This window comes from Phocoena phocoena, chromosome 12 (assembly GCF_963924675.1).
Source record: "Phocoena phocoena chromosome 12, mPhoPho1.1, whole genome shotgun sequence".
Lineage (NCBI taxonomy): Eukaryota > Metazoa > Chordata > Mammalia > Artiodactyla > Phocoenidae > Phocoena > Phocoena phocoena.
In genome coordinates this window covers 57,136,372-57,158,840 of record NC_089230.1, presented here as the reverse complement: position 1 = coordinate 57,158,840, position 22,469 = coordinate 57,136,372, and the positions used below count along the sequence as shown (strand labels likewise).

General features: G+C 35.4%; 1 protein-coding gene across 1 annotated transcript in view; it reads right to left on the bottom strand.

The window, feature by feature from the left end:
- The window catches only part of ASCC3 (activating signal cointegrator 1 complex subunit 3), a 311,309-nt gene that overhangs the window by 93,638 nt on the left and 195,202 nt on the right, over positions 1-22,469 (bottom strand). The window contains exons 25-29 of the mRNA XM_065888766.1: positions 22,114-22,199; positions 17,755-17,921; positions 17,500-17,645; positions 17,254-17,374; positions 14,892-15,034 (exon numbers count right to left, since the gene is read on the bottom strand). Of these exons, the coding sequence (XP_065744838.1) occupies positions 14,892-15,034; positions 17,254-17,374; positions 17,500-17,645; positions 17,755-17,921; positions 22,114-22,199 (663 nt within the window). The remainder of the gene's footprint in view (positions 1-14,891; positions 15,035-17,253; positions 17,375-17,499; positions 17,646-17,754; positions 17,922-22,113; positions 22,200-22,469) is intronic.

Genomic DNA, 22,469 nt, shown 5'->3' with positions numbered 1-22,469 from the left:
ACATATTCACCTACTATTCCTTTAACTTCTGTTATAGTTTTATTTTTTACATTTAAATAATTAACTTGTAATTTTGTAATAGAAAGTATGGTAGAAATCTAAGTTTATTTTTCCTAAATAGTTAATTATTCTAGCAATATTGGTTAAGTACTTCCTTACCTTACTTATTTTAAATGCTAACTTTAGCATTCAGAATTCTTATACATTCCAGTTTTTGCATTTTAAAACAGATTGCATTTCCAGCCTCAGTTTAGCTCATTGAATTTTATATGTGTAAACAGTTTCTGAAACTTATATTTCATATATACTCTCAGAATATTTTATCACTTTCCATTCTACATGGAAAATTCTTAATGCAACAGAGATTTTATGGCAACGAGCAGCAAATCTTATTTTCTTACAAAACTTACTTCCTGTAAAGAACTAAACAGAAAACCCAATCTCTTTCTGCTTAATGATAGACCTCTACTTGTCCCTAAAGAAGATGATGACACTAGGTGCAGCCTGGGAACCTTCTTGGGCAACTCCCTGAGGGCAGCAATGCAGAGACCAAGTGGTTTGAGAATATATGAGCATTCAGAAGAAGGACATGTTTTAGTTATGCCTACAGCTTCATGACCACATCAGTAAACAACAGTGGAGAAGGAACTTGGAAGTAGGCACCAATACATGTATAACTATTATATGCCTGAAGACTGAGATAGAAGTTGGAAGAGTGACATTATTTTCAGACTTCATTTCCTTTTTGCCTTCTATTATTAATCACCTCGAATATACACAAGTATACCTGCAATACACTTATGCTCCTTGCTCTGCATAAACCAGTAAACAGTTCACAAAATCTCCATCTAGAGAAACTTCAGGTGGCTGCTGCCATTTTGGTAAAAATTCATAAGACAAACATATTCGGGGGGAGGGGTAAATTGGAAGATTGGGATTGACACATACACACTACTATACATAAAATAGATAAGTAACAAGGGCCTACTGTATAGCACAGGGAACTCTACTCAATACTCTGTAATGGCCTTTATGGGAAAAGGATCTAAAAAAAGAGTAGATATATGTGTTTGTATAACAGATTCACTTTGCTGTACATCTGAAACTAACACAACGTTGTAAATCAATTATACCCCAATTAAAAAGAAAAAGACAAACATATTCATATAATGAAGCATTCCAACTGTTTTCATTCTTACTAATTTTATTTTCAATGGTTGGAAAAGTTTTCCAAGCCTTTTATGTGGTAAAAAGTTCTTTTACTCCAATAATCAAAAAATAAATAAAAAAGAAAGATGGAGTTTGGCTTTATAATAATTATTAATGTATAAAAAGCGCTGCATAGACTAGGTAATATTTTAATAACATACACATCAGAAATCTTATTTACCCACTTTCCTGAATTGAATGCAATGTATACAGAATTCATTCTGTTTCATAGTCACAGTACAGTCACCTGATATTCCTGCCTTATTTTCTTTACAATCTGTTTAGCAAGAATATGGAAATGTATTAATATAAATGTTGACTACAAATGTATGCTATAAACAAAAGTTACTGTCCTGTCTCATAAATTATGTTAGCTGTTCTCAAATGACTGCCTATCATCCTTTTTTCGTTCAATAGTTCACTGCATAAAATATCTTCAATTTACACTATCAAGAATAATTCATTATTCTTACTCTGACAATTAGTTTCGGGATTTTTCAGTTTCACAACTTAAATAGCAGTGTGTATGTATAACTTGTATAATTTGCAGTGTTCCATGGCAATGCCAATCATATCCAAAAAATAACATACCATTTACCATAGGAAAGCTGAGGAATCCTGTGGCAGGAGGTTTGGTGAGGCAGTAATATCGCGTCCTTTCGCATCAGGGAAGCCTGGCTGTTTCTCATTCCCTTCTCCCACTTTCACATAAATCAATGCATTAAAAAGAACTATTTGCCTATCTAAACTGGTAATGACCTAAAATCCTCACGAGGACAATCACAGAAAACAACTTCATTTATTACACAGTTACTGTGGATGAATTCTGAATTATTTGTACATCATAAAAAAAGCAAAATTTATAGTAATGTTACTCAATCATTAAGCATAAAATATTACAAGGACAGTCTGTTTAAATTTGAAAATATAATTTTTGATTAGATTATATGCATCTTCATCCTACACTTAAAATAGGTTTCATCTGGATCAAAAGAACATAATACAAGCAAAATTTTTTAGGAATTTAGGATAATGAAAGCTTAAAACATGATAATAGATATTATTTGTTGAGTACTTATTATGTGTCAGGCATTGTGCTTATCACTTTACAAAGATTATCACACTGAATCCTTTACATACATGTAGCCCTAAAGTAACACCTAATTCTTTTACACAACACACTATGCTTCAAGTTAAAAGACTCAGTGGCCTTGAGCACTATATAGTAGTCTTTCTCAATTCTGGTTCCCTGAGAGAACTGAGCCTCACAAAAAAATATCTGAATTGCCATCTTCTTAATTTTTCCAAGGATAGTTAGTACCATTCTAGATGGTTAGGAGAAAAGTTCATTTATTACATTCATTGGATGTCTTAGGACATGAAGGCTTAATTCTTGTTAAGAAAGGCTGCTATAGAATTTTAAAAAGAATAATCATGTAACTAACACACTTTGATAGAGGAAGTTTTAATTCCATAGTTCATTTCTGTTCAAGGAACATCTGCTGTAATGTGCAGGTATCTTTCCGATAAACGGTCCCTGAAATACGTCTGACTGTATGTTAGTTAAACCAAAAAATTTTTTCCGTATTATAAATAAAAACAGACCTATGCTCCTCCAAGCAGTGGTCTTTCTTTAGGGTGTGGGGGAGAAGGCACATATGTAAACTGTTGAACCAATTACTTTAACTTAATAGAAATTTTTTTTTATATTTTAAATTTATTATACTCAAAAAGCTTTTGTAGAAAGATAGGATTCCATTTAAGTAGATACATTACTCTGTGCCTGAAATACATTCCAGTCAGAATATAATTCAGTGAGTTGATGACAATGCTGGCTCCAAAAGAAAGGAGGAGACCAGATTGGACGAGAATGAGCTAACAGATTGTACAGCCCAGTTCTGTCCCTTTGAGTGTGATGTATTGTTTCAAGATGCTAAAAACCCATACTTTCTCAAAGCGTATCTGTTGTGCTGGTTTTCCCATTTTCACAGAATCCTCATTATCAGAACTCTGTACTCTTTTCAAAGCACATCAGACTCAGACCATATGCCACTGAATAATGCTTATCAATTGTATAAAACACTCAATAAAAGATGTACCATACCGAAGAATAATGAAAGTTACAAAGACTTTCTTTTTTAAAAAAATAATTAAATATATCACATCTGGTACAGATGTTAAATGAAGTTAAAACATTTCCTCATAATTACTTTTATTCTTAAAATACACTTTTTATGATAAACCCTACAGACTGAAGGGGAAAAACTAAAATGAAAGAAACACTTTAGAACATTCTTTTGATCTACTAATAGGAAAAAAATAAAAAAATAAAATTAATTAAAGGTAGTAAGTTTCCAAACTTTACCAATACACCTCAGAACATATTCTCTTGCTGCCCCCCTGAAACCCAAAACAAGCACACCTCAAAGTAATTTATGATACTGTTAATATATAAATACATTTATAAATGATTAAAAATACAATTATATGAGAAGTAAATCTATAAATGAAATCTAAATAATAACATGTAAATCTTTGCTATTGTCTGCTAAATAAACACAATACTATTTTCAATGTCTGTTTTTAGGTTAGCCTGATTCTTAATAATAGCAATATCAAAACTGGGCTATATAGGGCTGAGATAGTACAAATTTTTCCTTATTAATGTTTCCAACTTAATTCACTATGCTATTGGTAATTTTTTGAGTATACATTTTATGCTTATTTCAATTTCTGGTGAGTTCAAATTCCAAAACATTCTTGGAGAACATTTTCATACATCTCTGCTTTTAAAATGCAGAGAAAGCTGATAAAAGAGACATTATAGAATTGATTTTCTAAAGTAGCACAATTTTAAATGAACAAATACTATATTAATATGAATTAAATTTGTGAAGGACCACAAGCAAAAGATTATAAATATATGACCAAATTTTACCAGTGCTTTCAGCAAAAAGAATCTATCTGTTTAAAAGATGTTATTCAATGTAATAACACTTATTGAATATTTAACTCTGTCCCAGGCCTGTTCTATGTACATTAAATGTACTAATACATTTAATCCTCGCAAGACTCTTGTGGGGATAGATTATCATCCTTTCACAGATTAAAGGATGAGGCTCAGAAGTGAAACATCCCACTTGCAGTGGGAAGTCAGTACTGAACCCAGGAAGCCTGGCTCTAGTCCATGCTCTCAACCACAATGCCACCCTCTAATCATCACATGAATGAGGGATATTTCAAATAACTACTTGAAGTAATGACATCATCCACTTGACTTAGGGCTGGACCACATTGTTTTAAACGGTATACAAAAAACAGATAAGATTTGAAATAATGAATAATGTCCTAGACTCACACAGCTGGGGAACGCTATGCAGATGATTTGCAAATCTATTTCTTCTTTATTATTTGAGTATTTCTACTCCTACGCCTCAAAATGAAGAATACTTAAAATAACATTCTTTTCTAAACTAAGATATCACCTCTCATGATTGAGAACGGCACAGCTCTTGTTGGTTGCTTGCATTTGATATTTTAGCTACTGACTTCCGTCCCCGTCAAATGACACACACCCTTACTTTGACTTTTCCATCTTCTCTAGACAGTATGTTGTCCATGATGCCATTACTGTGCAGGACATTACTCTGAGACAGCCACTCTGTTTTTGACCTCCCACGCTCTGCTTACTTGCTTTGTGCTGTTGGGCAAGTCACTTAATTCTTCTAAGTTTCAGTTTCTGCATCTGTAAAATTGGGATAACAGGAACGACCCTCCCAGAGTTCATGATTAAATGGGATAAGTCTTTAGTGAACTATAAAGTACTTGATAAATATAGCAATTATTACTAAGCATAATAAGAGCTTTGCCTCTTTAGTCAATAGGACATATATGATATCAACTAAGACAAAATAAAAAAGAACAGTCTCCTATCTTGAAGTTGCTCTTAATTACACAAATATTCCATGAGACCCAACTCAGTTCAATGTCCAGTGTTCAGCAAATCTGTAGATAACGTCTGTTTTGACACTTAATATTCTGAGCCTAATAGTTTTCTTTATTGGGTAGTCATTAAGAGGTCTGAAGCTTGATCAAAATAGAAAGCACTTGGGGTGGGAGTTTTGTTATCAGGAGCTAAATCTATTTTAGTTTGATAAAACAGATTGTCCAAGTTGAAAATGTGGTTACCCTACATTAAACTCAACTTAATTTCTGATTTTTAACAATCTCCAAGTCCATTTTCAGAGCCTGGTACTAACTTCTTACCTACAGGAAGAGGTCAATATATATATGTTGAATGAAAAAGCAAATGAATCAAAGAAAGCTATGGTAAAATGTCAGTAGTAGAAACTCCACCAAATCTGAACTTGTGATCATTTTGTGTAAAGCTAGGCTATAGTTCATCTTTGTACGTCTATGAAGGTTTTGCTTGTAATGAGGTTGGGTGAGTTATGTTTAGCTTAAAATGAAATAATTTTCAAGCATCAAAAAATTCCTTCAGTATTAAGCATGCGGAAATAACACCAATTCTACTTTTCATGAACGTGCTCCTCCTGTGTACCTATGCTACAGTTTTTCATTAATTCACTTTGAAGCATTGTGTAAATTTATAATTAGCACATTTCCTTAATTATATTCAGTGTCATCTGTGTGAGTCTTCTAGCCAATTAATTTGAATTAACAAGGTTTAACAATACTATGTTCCAAGGAATTCTTGTCTTCCATACTCCTCCGATTTTCATGTTATCCACATCTGGATTCTTTTCCTATCGTGCTTCAGTCAGAAAGCTATCCCCTTTCCTGCTTCAGATTATTTCCCAGCATCTACCTTCTCGTGGCACCGCAGACTTTAGAACACAACTCAAACATTGTGGTCCAGGACCTTCAGGGCAAAAAGCCTTGTAGGATTCTGTTTAATTCATTCCTACATGTAAGGATGTAAGGGGAAAAAAAAAAAAAAAAAGCTAGTTGTCTTTGATGTGCTTTTCTTTTAGCTACCTGGACCTTATTTAACAGTGTGGAAGAAGAAAGGGTTAGCCCTGCTGCTAATTGGACAGACACACAGAGGAGTTGAGGAGGAGAATATAAGTAAGACTGAAGAATAAAGTCTAATCTTCAGCCAGGGTTCTGCTTTCCCATCCCAGATATGCATCTCATGCAAGGTGTGAGTGATGAAATAAGCACAGTATTCTGAGCTTTCAATCAGTAAACCCGCTCAGAAGAAAGGGTGTTCCCTCTGCTCTTTTATCTTTCCAAGCAGGTTGGCAGCTATCCAGATCCCAGCACCATTCACCCTTGCACGTCAAACCAGATTGCAGAGTATTTGGCAGAAGCCAACGAACCACACTTGTTAGGCACTAAATTATAACTAATTAAATTACATAGAAAAGCTTCTAGAAGGAGTTGTATATGCTATTTGCTTCCATTTCCTTCCCCTCCCACCCATTTATTCCTCAACTCCTTCCAAACTGGCTTATGTTCACAACATGTCACTGACCCTACTTGCCAAGTTCGTCCAAGATGTCCAAGTGCTAAATCCCACCGGTGTTTCTCTGCTCTCATCTCACTCAGCTCCCATTAACATTTGATGTAGTCAAGCACTCCTTCCTTCACGAACCCCTCCTGTCTACAGTGTTCTAGGACACTGTGTTTCCTCACTGGCACTGCTTTCTCAGGGTTCGTTGCCAGCTCATTTTCTACCTAAGCTCACAATGAGAGAGTCCCTCAGGCCTGCCTTTTGATCTCCACCCTCTCTATCCGAGGGTCTCAGGTGCTCACCTGGGTTTAAAGGCTGCTTCTATGCAGATGCTCCCAAGTTCATATATCTCACATCCTCTGTGGGTTTTACAGACTTCCAACATTTTACTGCCTTGAGATCTCCACTTGAAAGTCTTGGAGATACAAATTAACATGTCCAAAATATAATTTTCTTTTCTTTTCTTTTTTTTTTTTTTTTTAAGCTCAGATCTGTCTTCTCCGTCTGTCTCTCTCCATCCTAAATCTGTCTCCTCCTTCCTCTCTATCCTACAGTCTCGGTTCTCCCCATTTCAATAAATGACGCTATTATTTACTCAGATGTTTAGGGTTAATAACTGGGGCACCATTCTTGATTCTTTTCAGTTCTTGAATCTCCATTTCTCATCTATTAGAAAGTCCTATTGCATCTAGCCCCAAATATATTTTTTCATTCCCACTGTTACCGCTCTAGGTGGCCCCTAGGTCACCACCATCGTTAATTCCATGCTTACTTCCACTTCAATTCATTTTCCACTAAGCAGCAAAAGTGATCTTAAAATGTAAATTGGGGTATGTAATTTGTTTAGCTTAAAACCCTTTAATGCCCTGGAACACTCCTCCCTCAGATACCTGCTTAGTTTGCTTCCTTGATTCCTTCAGTTCTTTGTTCAAAGGTACCTTCATCAGGGAGGCCTTCTCAACTTGTATTAATGTACAACATTCCACTACCATCTTTGGCATTCCCTATTCCCTTTAACTTGCTTATTTTTTCCCCCATGTGAATTATTACAACTTGACATACTTGCTTATTAGCTATCACTCCCACTAGAATGTTAATTCCATAGGGCAGGAACTTTACCTGACACCTGACACACAGAAGGAGCTCAATAAATGTTGGTCTAATAAATGAAAAAATGACTGTCTTCCCATAGTACTTTGAATAAAAATCCAAGCTCCTTAACCATGGGGCTATGGCCTTGCATGAGCTGGCTCCTGCCTGTCTCTCAAGTGTAACTTGTACCACCCTCCTCCTGCTTATGCGGCTCCAGCTCAACTGATCTACCCACTGTTCCTTTAACATGCTGTCCCTTCACCTGAAACGCTGTTATCTTCTCTCTTTGTGTAGCCAGCTTGTTCTTATGCTTTGGTGCTCAGCTTAAATGTCATCTCTTTAGAGAAGTCTTCTCTGACTAATCTATTTAAAGAAGCCTCCCATTCCCCTATTCTATTCCATTTCTTATTGGTTTCTTCCATACAATTTTCATAATTTGATATCACCTTATTTATTTAATCATGCATATATTTTTAAATTTCTATTTTCTTCACTTAAGCTCTTTGAGATTTGGGATCAGTAAGGCTAACACACAGTGCTGGGTAAGTTGTAGACAATCAATAAATATATGTTAAATAAATGAATACTTTACAAATTCTCTTAAGAGCTACCTATTGATTTAAGTTAGAGCATTATTTAATGGATATTTTTGAGCAGGGAGAGAAAGAATTCCTGACTATGTAATACCAGGTAACCTTGCAACTGAAGCTGCTGATCACGAACTGGATGTTATCTGAGCTATCTAGCAGCACTCATCGTTATTAGAAATAAAAGGAGCTGATGGAAGAATATCATGAAAGGTGATCCATGAACCCTCCATGTGTGTGCCTATTCTCGACTTCAGCCTATGTACCTAGGCCCCATGGGGTATTTCTTATGTCAAATTGACTGAGGGGGAAAAAGTTCCAAATTCCAAATGGCTTTGAACAAGATTGTGGCACCATAAGAAGTACACTGATGTGATATTATGGTACTTTCACGGATGACTCTAAGGAAAGAGTAAAAGTTGAGTGTTAAGTATCTCCTTGTCACTTTCTTACAAAGTAGAGATGATGCAAATTGATGATCCATCCTTTGCTCTGTAGTTACTGGATTAGCCAAATGGTCAGGAGCTTGGCAAGAGTGCTATTGGAAGACAAGTGGCAAGAAAGGCAGAAGTTTTGTGTAGATGAACTTTTAGAATGGTGCTAGAATAAACAGCTACCTATATCCCATGAAGATGTTTACCAAAAAGTTAACAGCAGTGTGGAAAATGCTGTTAACAGTCAAGTGGGCATCTGAGGGTACCCAGCAGCTTCCCTCCCAGGCCCCAGGTCTTTGTGCAATGGTTTCACGTACTAAGTGGCTCCACGGTGGAAGAGATGAAACTCTGCCTGGGCTAAACACGGACTTCCTCTTCCTCAGGCCGACCCACTACTGCCACTGCTCAGTGCCCCATATGCCACCAACGCAGACAACCCTGGGCCCATTATAAGTACCTTCGTCATGGGAACAGACAGCTATCTAGTGGTAAGGGAATTATACTGGACCCTTTCTATCACAGAGGGGACATCTATTTGAGATGATGTCTAGACATCTGGACACTACAGATTTTGATTCTCCTATGCTGCCCATCATGTCCTGCCAGTGGCTTCAATGGTAGGATTACTGAATGCTTTATACATCTTCATGATATCCTGTATGATAATTTTTCTGACTGAAGAGCTCACATCATAGAGAAAGATTAAGACAATGGATGCCATGGGATCCACTGTTCCTATTATGTCTCTCATTACCCAGAAAGAGAAGGTTTTATAGATTAATGACTGAGTGGCAGCTGAGATACACTACTTTGGCAAGGTTGGTGTGTTATTTTGTAGGATAAGGTGTATGCTCTGAACTACGCAATCATTAAATGATGCTACTTCTCTCACTGCCAGAACATACAGTTCCAGGAACCAAGTAGTCAGTGTATGCCGATGTCTTCTGCAAACATAGCTAATAATCCACTTGGAAATTTTTTGTTTCCTTTCCCTATACCTCTAGCTCTTCTAGTTTACAGACAATATCCAAGGGATGTAACAATTTACTTGGAAGCTGAAACAGCCACAGGGCCATTTGAGGCCCTTATGCTACAGGGTGAGCAAGGAAAATATGATCCTGGTGTAGTTTAGGTGACTGACCCTGATGGAAAAACTGGGCTACTGCTATACAATAAGGGGAGGGAAAACTTTGAATGGACCTCAGAGAAATCTTCTCACATTTGGAAAATAAATCGAAGTTCTAAAAAACCCTATATACTAAGCATATATGAACATCCAATTTCCAGTGTCTCAGTAATGTAGGTTTTGGTAACTCCACTGGATAAAGAATCATAATTAGCTTAGGGGCTGGTTGAAGAAGTGTACAGGTGGTGGATAGCAGAGAAAATAAACCACAAATATCTTTTTAGCTCCCCAATCAGTTGCAGAAACAAACACTGTGGTCTCTACCCTTGCTATCTCATATATGTACTAACATATTCTATTTCTTTATTTATTTTAAAATTTCTTTATTTTATTTTTTGGCTGCATTGGGTCTTCATTGCTCTGCGTGGGCTTTCTCTAGTTGTGGCGAGCGGGGGCTACTCTTTGTCACGGTGCATGGACTTCTCATTGCGATGGCTTCTCTTGTTGCGGAGCATGGGCTCTAGGCACACGGGCTTCAGTAGTTGTGGCACATGGGCTCAGTAGTTGTGGCTCACGGGCTCTAGAGCACAGGCTCAGTAGTTGTGGCGTATGGGCTTAGCTGCTCCGCAGCATGTGGGGGATCTTCCCGGACCAGGGCTCGAACCCGTGTCCTCTGCATTGGCAGGTGGATTCTTAACCACTGTGCCACCAGGGAAGCCCTGCACTAACATATTTTAACTAACGATATGTTACATTTTAAATAATTTCATTTCTCTTTCCTCTCCCTATCCTCTACTGTTGAATATAGCATGTGTTAATTGTGGGTAACTTTATCATTTAGTCCATTGGCTAGAGAATATTGAGAGAGGATTGCCAAAGAACCAGAGGGTGACTGGATATAATCAAGAGATCTAGGATTAATGAATTTAATGATGAAATTTTCAGTTGCCCCCCTTGGGGAGTGATGAGTGGATTTTGGTTATATGAGGGAGAATTGCATTGTTAGAAGAAATTTGTTTTTTTAAGTGTAGGTTTGGAGAGACTGTGTATCAGTGAGTTTGGACAAATAATAGACTATAGTGAACCTTCACTGCTTGTACCTACACTGTTTATAGACAGCCAGTACCTGAAAATCCCTCAGTAGAGGCCAAAGTGAAGAAGATATTCCCTATTCCTGCTGCATGCTAGAGATTGAAGTTCAGGCATTCAGATGTTTCTGTCTTGAAACTGAAGCTTGGGAGAGTGAGGCAAAAGCCCAACAATAGTTTGAGGTTAATGGTGGAAGTGGTGGCTGTCCAACTGAGAATTCAAGAGACAGGGCAGCACATGCCCACAAACTTTTGAAATCAGTGCAAGAAGTCTTCATAATGGCAAATACGAAAGGGCATTACTTTTGGGGTTTTCTCATTCTGCAGTATGATTTCATATCAGTGATCCACTTGAAGAGGATCTGCTTCCTAATACTTTACTTTAGGTAAAGTAAAGAGATTTTACTGGGTTAAAAAGTTAGATGGACAACTCCTTTTGTCTTTGCTGAGAAACAAAATACAACACATACATTCTTCCTTGGTCACATTCTCTTTCTCCAGCCTCTTCAGATTTGCCCTGGCTTTCTTTACTCCCCCACTGAACCTCTCCCCTCCCACCTCCACATCTAGGGACACTTTCTGACTTCACACCATTCAGTTTCAGAATGACTTTGATGCAACCCTCTTCCACAAGCACCTTGCTTCACAGCTGCCAGGATAACTGCTCCCATGCTTACTCTGCCTCCTTGAATGATCAAGTTGTCAACACTAGAGTCCTAACCAGAGTACTCATGACCTACCACAGAACACCAACCTGACACTGTCCAAGGAGCAGCAATAGGAATTGTCACCAAGTGTCTAGCCCCGGATATTACAGAAAATAACTCTTACAAAATTAAAGTGCTGAAAAGTCCTCCTAATTTAATTATTTAGGGGATTCAACAACGCACGGAAACACCTGCTTTATAGGAGGTTTTGGTATAATTAGAATGAATTTGCATAATAATTGGTTATAAACTCTCAGAAATTTTGATTTTAAAGGTGATTGCTTTTAGAGGCAGGAATAAAAACAAAGCCTGGGTTGTCTTATTCTTGAGATGGGCTTAGTGAAACAAAATGTGCAGAAATGGCAATTTCTAACTGTCCTATCTTAGCAGTGAAAGTCTATGAAACAGCAGAAACCATGCAAGTAAATTCTATGGTTTCTAATGAGCCTTGGTGATAGATTCTTGGGTTAAATAAAAACGAAACAAAACAAAACAGAGAGGTAGTTCTATATAATGGCTGAGCTGTCCAGAATTCCTTAGGTCTCATACCTTAAAATAAAAAAATAAAGAATAGTAGAGTTGTACTATAGTTGGGGAGAGCACATGAGGTTCACATTTGAGGTTCATGTGAGTCACATATGTGCTAAAGGCACAGCTCTTATATATATAAGCAAACATCCTAAAATGGATTCAATAAGTAGGTACCTTGCACCTTGACTTCTAAGAAAAGTCTCCATTAGGAACACTGTTAGGGATAAGACACAAGAAGAAAACAAAAACAAAAACAAAAAACAAAACTAAGCCTAGATAGATGCTGCACATAAACTAAACTGTCAATATTCCATACAACTATTTTTCAGCATTTGCCTTCAAGATACTGTTTAGACAAAACAGGGTGATTATTTGGGCACAATAATTAAATAACACAGGACAAGGAACTTTTAACAAAATTATTTTGATTTTAAATGATCTTGAGTTATACACCTTGTATATGCCTACAAGTCACAGTAAGGAACTAATGATGAAACTTAAAAGATAAAATGATAACTTTCACTCTACTTCATGGAGTCATGTGATACTTTTTATATGAAGCTAATTTTGGGGTCATCTGTGGTTGGTCCTATGCAAGAACGCTTTGAAATATTAACTATTATTAGTTAACTAATATTAGTTAATGTATGACCATAATATACACAGTACCATCCAACAGGGGTACTAACCCTAAATGAGTCGTGAGATGTGGAAGGGGAGAAATATGTGACTGTTGACACTGACACTAGTGGGCTAGAAGCAGCATGTTTACTGTTCTTCAGGCTGCGTGAGATGAGAAAGGGGAGGTGTGCAGGGAGAAGGAGGACAATGCAACAGTTTTATTACCGGTATCAACTATTTTTTCATCATAACTCCAACTAGGAGCATATTTAAAAGAACTGGAAAAGTATTAGAAAAGAAAAATCACTGTCTACAAATCTATGGAGGGGAGGAGGTATACCTACATTTAGAAGTATTAGAAGGAATCACAAAGCCCATATAAACAGATTGTATCACATAAAATGCAAAAACTGCTATTCGAAAAAACAACTAAGATAAATGACATTCAGTGAACTACCAAAGTTTACTAATAAAGTAGATGAAAGATTAATACGTATATATAATCAATACATATACATGGAAAAAAGTGACATCATAAGGCATACCTCATTTTATTGTGTTTTGCAGATATTGTGTTTTTTTACAAATTGAAGGTTTCTGGCAACTCTACATTGAGCAAGTCTATGAACACCATTTTTTCAACAACATTTGCTCACTTCATGTCTCTGTGTCACGTTTTGGAAGTTCTCTCAATGTTTCAAACTTTTTCATCATTATTATATTTGCTACAATGAGCTATGATCAGTGATCTTTGATGTCACTACTACGACTACTGAAGGCTCAGATGATGGTTAGCGTTTTTTAGCAATACAGTCTTTTTACATTAAGGTATGTACATTCTTTTAAGACATAATGCTATTGCACTCTTAACTGACTATAGTATAGTGCAAATATAACTTTTGTTACGATCTAGGAAACCAAAAATTTCGTGTGATTTGCTTTATTGCAAGGTTTGCTTTATTGCAATGGTTTGGAACCCAATCTACAATATCTCCAAGGTAAGCTTGTATAGTTTTAGGGGAGTGTGTGTGTGTGTGTGTGTGTATGTGGTATTTTAATTTGGTAAGGCTCCCACACAAATCTATAAGAAAAATCGCTCTGCTGCAACAGATAAAAGCCCAAAGGAATGAAGGGACAAAAAAGAAAAAAATTAAACAAATATATATTAAAAAAATGTTCGACCACAAAAAAATTAAGGCACACATAAACACTAAAGCAACAAGAAACATTTTATGTATAACAGTAAATTACAACAAATGAGGATGTAGTGAAACTGTTACTCTCATATACTGCTGACAATTCATACATCAATAGTGATAACTACAATTACTATTGCCCTTTTGGAAAGTAATTATCAGTGTATACGAAAAGCTATAAGAACGTCCACATTATCCGACCCACTGATTTTAAATTTAGAACTTTATACCGAGGAAATAATTCTAACAAAGAAAAACCTATAATAATAAAGATGCATAACTATTTAATTATAGGAGAAAAATACAATGGAATAGCCACGTAATAGAATATTATTAGGTAGACATAAAAGAATTTAATGACGGTTATTACTTAGTTAAAGGATAACAACAGGTTTTTAATTTTCACATACTTATCAGTGTTTTCTAAATTTTCAAAAATGATCACGTTATATAGTTTATAAAAAGTTAATTTTCCAAAATTGATTATAAGTTCCATGAGGGCAGTGAACACTCAAATATTAGAGAAATCTTAGCTGAATATTAAAATATGCATAGGTGATGATGTTAAAGGGAAAAATACAGGAATATGATGTAAAAAAAATATTTAGTGGAAAAATACTGGAAGAAAATCCATGAAAATATTAATAGTTTTAAGGTGGCAGTATTTATGCATTTTCTCTATCTTTTCCCCACATTTCTGTAATGTTATACGAAACTTTTAATATAGATTAAAACTAAACATACTTATATGCGTAATTTCCATTATACTACAATACAAACGAATTTGACATGTAAAAGATGTAGAAATAAAATATGCTGCTTACCTCTCTTTCATCCATATTCAACCACTGCTTTGGATCTTCTTCAGTAGCCAGAAAGGCTATCAATTCCAAAGCAGTAAGACGGGTTTGACGTCTTGATGAGACAAATATCAGAACCGGTTTGGCTGGAGAATGGCTTCTAATTGCTGTTGAAAAGTTGTGGAAAATACAATGGTAAGCCACTTATACCAGAATCCGAATTTCATCAGGACATCAAATGGACACATGAAAACTAATGGTGTAAATGACTTAATTGAATTCATGATTTGGTCATGAAGTATAGCATTATTTGAGCTACTACCTGGATCTGACAGCATATTGGAGAAATGATAGGAAAGGAAAGGTAGCTGGCTCTGCTCAGGGGAGTATTCTGCCTAGGACAGGGAAGACTCAACTATCTCGACTCCCGGTTCTGTTCTGAACTGCCAAGGAAGGAGACTTAAAAGCCGACTCTCCATTAATAGCTGTATATGGATACTAAATCTTAGGGGGGTTTCCTATTTCTGAGTTGTGCTTCTGCTTGCCTGAGCAGTGATATTCCACAGTTAATCGGTCCTGAGGTCTGAAGAGAGAGTCAAGTCCTGGGGCGGGTGGTGAAGAAAAGCCACAAAAAATTCCTTTTATTTTTGTCCTGTTGCCAGTAGATAGAAAAATTTAGAGAGTTTGTATCAATAAATTAGTCAGAAATAAGTCAGAAGAATGTCTTCCTTCTGTTTTTTTCTAAAAACATATGTGTAAGATTTCAAGAGGGAAGATAAGAGAATGCAGAAGAGAGCTCAAAAGAATACCACGCTTGAATCTATATCTGAGTGACGAAACATAGGGAGTAGACACACAGAAGATGAGTAATTTGAAAACTGGGTAATAAGACTGAAAATATTACTTAAAGAGCCACATAAATCATTTGACCTAATTGGAGTTGAGGTTTCTTTGCTATGCATAGGCTCCAAAATGCTGATAAGATGGCACAAGTAGAATTTATACTTAGGTGTACACAGGTCTCTTAAAACAGAGTTATTAAAAACTTTTATTTTATATAAGAAATTCAACCTCCTTGTAATTTCTTGTTTGAAATGTGAACTGCAGAATTTCTTTTTATGGGCTAAAAAGCAAGGTTTATAAATGGAAATGTTGACAGGACTTTGACTATATTTATACCCTAAGAGTGAGAAATAAAGCTATCACAAAATCGTAAATCTAAACTGAAAGAAATATAGTGATCCACTACAGGTATAATAAATAGTTTACAAGGACAGCTACTGTACTTATGCCATATCTAGAGAAGTGCAGGTATAGGTTATTTACTATTGATTTACATAACACAAAATGCTTCATTTCAATCACTGGTTTGCAATCAGCCATTCCTTAAATAAATATAAGCAATCTACAATACATACTATGAAAAATGAACACACAGTTTATCAGAATTTATAGAATACAAATGGTAATGCTTTGATAAATCATATTAGAGATACAATGTTTAAAATACACATATTAGTACAATATTGGTATCATTTGTACACATAACCATGAATGAATTTGCCTCTTTTTAAAACCTCAACATTTAATGGATTTTTGCTGCTGCAAGAACAGGTGTGGCTGAACAGCTCACGACAGATTTATTGTTCATTAGTGATTTTGTACAATGCTTCTGTGGAGGTGTAAATAATCTGAACAGCCAAGATTGGTCTCTAGTTCACAATCAATACTTTGCTTCTGTCATAAGGCTAATTACAGCAGCTAAAAAGTCACCTCACAACTGTCACCTCACAATCAACAGCGGTTCACGTTAGGGAATTTATTTTGGAGGTTATTTTTAATTGATATAATAAATATTCCTTATGCAGCCTAAACATGAAAACATGTTTTAGTAAGATAGGAGTGTTACTCTCAAATCTTTCTTGCTTGCCTAATTTGTTAGAAAGGGAAAAACAAAAAACAAAACATATAAACAGATGCATTGCCAAAAAAAGTACTGAAATTTTTAAGATGATTTCTGATAAAAATCAATATTATGTGAAACATGTACCCTCTATCTATCTATTTAAAACATGTACCCTCTATTTATCATTTACTCAAGCTACTACCATGGTACCGTAATAAATTATTTTTAAGACTAATTTGATTATTTTAAAAAGTTACATACATTTATTCTACTACAAAGACATTATCACTTATGAAATCTAATTGTCAATAGTTAATTCAAAATATATTTATACTCCTTAACAGTTAAGGTAAATAGTTTTAGATATTTGTAGAAGTTGGAGCAGTACCACCCTTTCAAAGAAACCCACATCATTTAGAATGCATTTAAAGGCTACCATACAAAATGGTTAGTATTTCATTCCAAGAATCTGAAGCTTACCCTGAAATGTAGGCTTATTCATACTAGCCATACGAGGACAGTAATGTTGACCTGGGAAACCCTGAATGTGAACTTCCAGTGGAACTGGACGCACTGATGGTCGGAAGTTGAACAAGCCCATCTAGAGTAAAAATGAGAGAGAAACCTTTCCAGTTTTTATACTTTAGTTTATAGTGTTATAGTAACCTCCTTAATATAGCCTTGAGCCATACTATTAAATGCCTAATTTATCAGTCTTCCACATACCTGACGAATGTTGAGCCAGTCAGCAAGGTCTCTGGCGTTAGCCAATGCAGTAGATAGTCCAACTATTCTAACAGGCTTTTCTGTGTGAGATGAGATGAAATTCGTTCGAGATACAATGACTTCTAGAACAGGGCCTCTTTCCTCCCCTAAGAAGGAATAATGTATGTTAATCATTTAACAGAAGTTCTGATGCTGGCTGCTGCAAGTATGAAGAGTCGAAGTTTGTAAACTGGACTCAGATATAGTGGCACCCACCTAGCAGATGGATCTCATCTATGATGAGAATAGTGACTTGCTTTACATAGTTCCTATTCTGCCAGCTTCTGCTGATTCCATCCCACTTCTCTGGTGTGGTGACGATAAGGTCAGCCTTGGAAATGGATTTCATATCAGGAGTTACATCCCCTGTTAGTTCAATAACTCTGGAGAAGAATAAAAATGATCCCTTTAATTTTTCAGGTAACACATGAGCTTGGAAAAGCAAAAATATGTCTTTCAAAATAAAATTTTATTATGCTTAAAACTACTTTATCTCCCTTTGATTTCTGAAATTTTCTGACTTGAGTCCAAAACAGATGTTTCTTAATAATTCTAAGATGATTTCCTTCCATAAAATGAAGAATGTATAAAAGCAAATCACTGAAATCTAACTTTTATGCAGACATGCAAGGATATCAAACTTTGCTTTGATTATGTTTAAAAAGTCTCTGCCCTATGTGATTTTATAGAGTTGAACTCATACCTCCTCCATATGTTGGAATAAACACCTTTCTAATGAGGGAAAGTGTTAACTTATTAAGACAAAAGGAGACATTCATTAAGAATATGATTATGTCTATCAAACATTTAGAGAAGAGCTAACACCTATCCTTCTCAAACTCTTCCAAAATATAGCAGAGGGAGGAACACTCCCAAACTCATTCTACGAGGCCACCATCACCCTGATACCAAAACCAAACAACAATGTCACAAAAAAAGAAAACTACAGTCCAATATCACTGATGAACATAGATGCAAAAACCCTCAACAAAATACTAGCAAACAGAATCCAATGGCACATTAAAAGGATCATACACCATGATCAAATGGGGCTTATCCCAGGAATGCAAGGATTCTTCAATATATGCAAATCAATCAACGTGAAACACTATATTAACAAGTTGAAGGAGAAAAACCATATGATCATCTCAATAGATGCAGAGAAAGCTTTCAACAAAATTCAACACCCATGATAAAAACCCTCCAGAGAGTAGGCATAGAGGGAACTTACCTCAAAATAATAAAGGCCATATATGACAAACCCACAGACAACATCATTCTCAATGGTGAAAAACTGAAACCATTTCCTCTAAGATCAGGAAGAAGACAAGGTTTGTCCACTCTCACCAATATTATTCAACATAGTTTTGGAAGTTTTAGCCACAGCAATCAGAGAAGAAAAAGAAATAAAAGGAATCCAAATCGGAAAAGAAGTAAAGCTGTCACTGTTTGCAGATGACATGATACTATACATACAGAATCCTAAAGATGCTACCAGAAAACTACTAGAGCTAATCAATGAATTTGGTAAACTTGCAGGATACAAAATTAATGCACAGAAATCTCTTGCATTCCTATAAACTGATGAAAAATCTGAAAGTGAAATCAAGAAAACACTCCCATTTACCATTGCAACAAAAAGAATAAAATATCTAGGAATAAACCTACCTAAGGAGACAAAAGACCTGTATGCAGAAAACTGTAAGACAGTGATGAAAGAAATTAAAGATGATACAAACAGATGGAGAGATATACCATGGTCTTAGACTGGAAGAATCAACATTGTGAAAATGACTATACTACCCAAAGCAATCTACAGATTCAATGCAATCCCTATCAAACTACCAATGGCATTTTTTATGGAACTAGAACAAAAAAATCTTAAAATTTGCATGGAGACACAAAAGACCCCGAATAGCCAAAGCAGTCTTGAGGGAAAAAAATGGAGCTGGAGGAATCAGACTCCCTGACTTCAGACTATACTACAAAGCTACAGTAATCAAGACAGTATGGTACTGGCACAAAAACAGAAATATAGATCAATGGAACAGGATAGAAAGCCCAGAGATAAACCCACACACATATGGTCACCTAACCTTTGATAATGGAGGCAAGAATATACAATGGAGAAAAGACAGTCCCTTCAGTAAGTGGTGCTGGGAAAACTGGACAGCTACATGTAAAAGAATGAAATTAGAACACTCCCTAACACCATACACAAAAATAAACTCAAAATGGATTAAAGACCTAAATGTAAGGCCAGACACTATTAAACTCTTAGAGGAAAACAGAGGCAGAACACTCTATGACATAAATCACAGCAAGATCCTTTTTGACCCACCTCCTAGAGAAATGGAAATAAAAGCAAAAATAAACAAATGGGACCTAATGAAACTTCAAAGCTTTTGCACAGCAAATGAAACCATAAACAGGATGAAAAGACAACCCTCAGAATGGGAGAAAATATCTGCAAATGAAGCAACTGACAAAGGATTAATCTCCAAAATTTACAAGCAGCTCATGCAGCTAAATATCTAAAAAACAAACAACCCAATCCAAAAATGGGCAGAAGACCTAAACAAACATTTCTCCAAGGAAGATAAACAGATTGCCAACAAACACATGAAGGAATGCTCAACATCATTAATCATTAGAGAAATGCAAATCAAAACTACAATAAGATATCATCTCACACCAGTCAGAATGGCCATCATCAAAAAATCTACAAATAATAAATGCTGGAGAGGGTGTGGAGAAAAGGGAACCCTCTTACACTGTTGGTGGGAATGTAAATTGATATAGCCACTATGGAGAACAGTATGGAAGTTCCTTCAAAAACTAAAAATAGAGCTACCATACAACCCAGCAATCCCACTACTGGGCATATATCCTGAGAAAACCATAATTCAAAGAGAGTCATGTACCACAATGTTCATTGCAGCTCTATTTACAATAGCCTGGACATGACAGCAACCTAAGTGTCCATCCATAGATGAATGGATAAAGAAGATGTGGCACATATATACAATGGAATATTACTCAGCCAGAAAAAGAAATGAAATTGAGTTATTTCTAGTAAGGTGGACGGACCTAGAGTTTGTCATACAGAGTAAAGTAAGTCAGAAAGCAAAAAAGAAATACCGTATGCTAACGCATATATATGTGGAATCTAAAAACAAACAAAAAAAAAAGGTCATGAAGAACCTAGGAGCAAGATGGGAATAAAGTTGCAGACCTACTAGAGAATGGACTTGAGGATATGGGGAGGGGGAAGGGTAAGCTGGGACAAAGTAAGAGAGTGGCATGGACATATATACACTACCAAATGTAAAACAGTTAGTGGGAAGCAGCCGTATAGCACAGGGAGATCAGCTAGTTGCTTTGTGACCACCTAGAGGGTGGGAGGGAGGGAGATGCAAGAGGGAGGAGATATGGGGGTATATGTATATGTATAACTGATTCACTTTGTTATAAAGCAGAAAGCAACACACCAGTAAAAAGCAATTATACTCCAATAAAGATGTTTAAAAAAAAAACAGACCAAGAATATGATTATGTGTGAGCTTCATTTCTTTTTTTAGCTTGAAATTTTGTAGATATTATAGGCAAATTCAAACATATTGGGACACAAACAAGATAACCTGGGGCAAATATGTGCCACCCCATTCTGAGAGGATATCAGATTTAGAGTGAGAAAGACAGAAATCTGAAGGCTAACTCCAAATTTTAGGAAATCACTGTCATTTTTATATGTGTTTTGATTCGAAAAACAGAAAAAGGTCAAGATTAGTTCCTCCAAGTACAGCATTCCCAAAACTTTTACTTAGTTTTATTCATTTTTTTTTACATTCTAGGTAATACATTCACATGGTTCAAAAAATATATAGTAAATAGTCTCTGTAACATGGATATTCTCCAGTCACCCAGTTCTCATTCTAAAAGAACCACATATTTATATTCTTTACCATTTTTTAAAAACAAAAGAGGGGTACTTAACTTAAAAACATTTTTTTAACTATCTCTGAAGATCATTTCTTCAGTATATAGAGTTCATTTTTTAATAGAGTAATACAATATTTTACATTGTGTGAATGTGCCATAATTCATTTAGTGATGCTTTATTGGTCACTCAGGTTAGAATGCAATCTTGCTATTAAAAACAGTACGATAATAAATAACCTTGTCAACAGTAAAATTTTTTTAAGTCATGTTCCTCAATGATTTTTAAATTTTTGGTAAATTATTTATATGCAAAATGCCTTCTAAGTGGTTTTTGGAAGTTACCCTGAAAGATATGAAAGAAAAATAAAGAGATGTATCTTATTTTGCTTTTGCTTTTGAGTCTAGACATTTTGAGAAAATTAACTTGCCAAATAAAAGTGAAAAATGAAATCCCTTAATTTACTTGCAATCTTAAAACAAATGAGAATATTGATAATATTTTAACTACCATACCTTTAAATAAAAAGACTATGAAAATCACTGTAAAAGCATTCAACAGTTTTATGCAAATCTTTTACTGGTTGATCCTTTTAGATTATTCAATGCATATCATCTGAAAAAGTAAGAACTTACTTTTTACCAAGTTTTTCTTCTATTCTAACTTTCCAATCATCCATTCTTTCACGTACTAGGGCTTTTAAGGGTGCAATATATACTGCCTAAAATGGGGGTGCAAAAAGATCTCATGAAGATAGTGACATCATTTTCAAATAAAGCTAAACTCGATAAAATTCATCAAAATATAACTGTCATTTAAAAACTGTATCTTTTAATAACGAAAGACTTAAAATTTTCAATTAACAGAAAAAAGTCATTAACTTAAACAACACTTATCCACAGTAAGATATGAATATAGCACATCATAAAAATACTGACATAGAACATTTTAAGCATTTTTTAAAAAGCGCCATTTGTATTTTCTTTAGGTA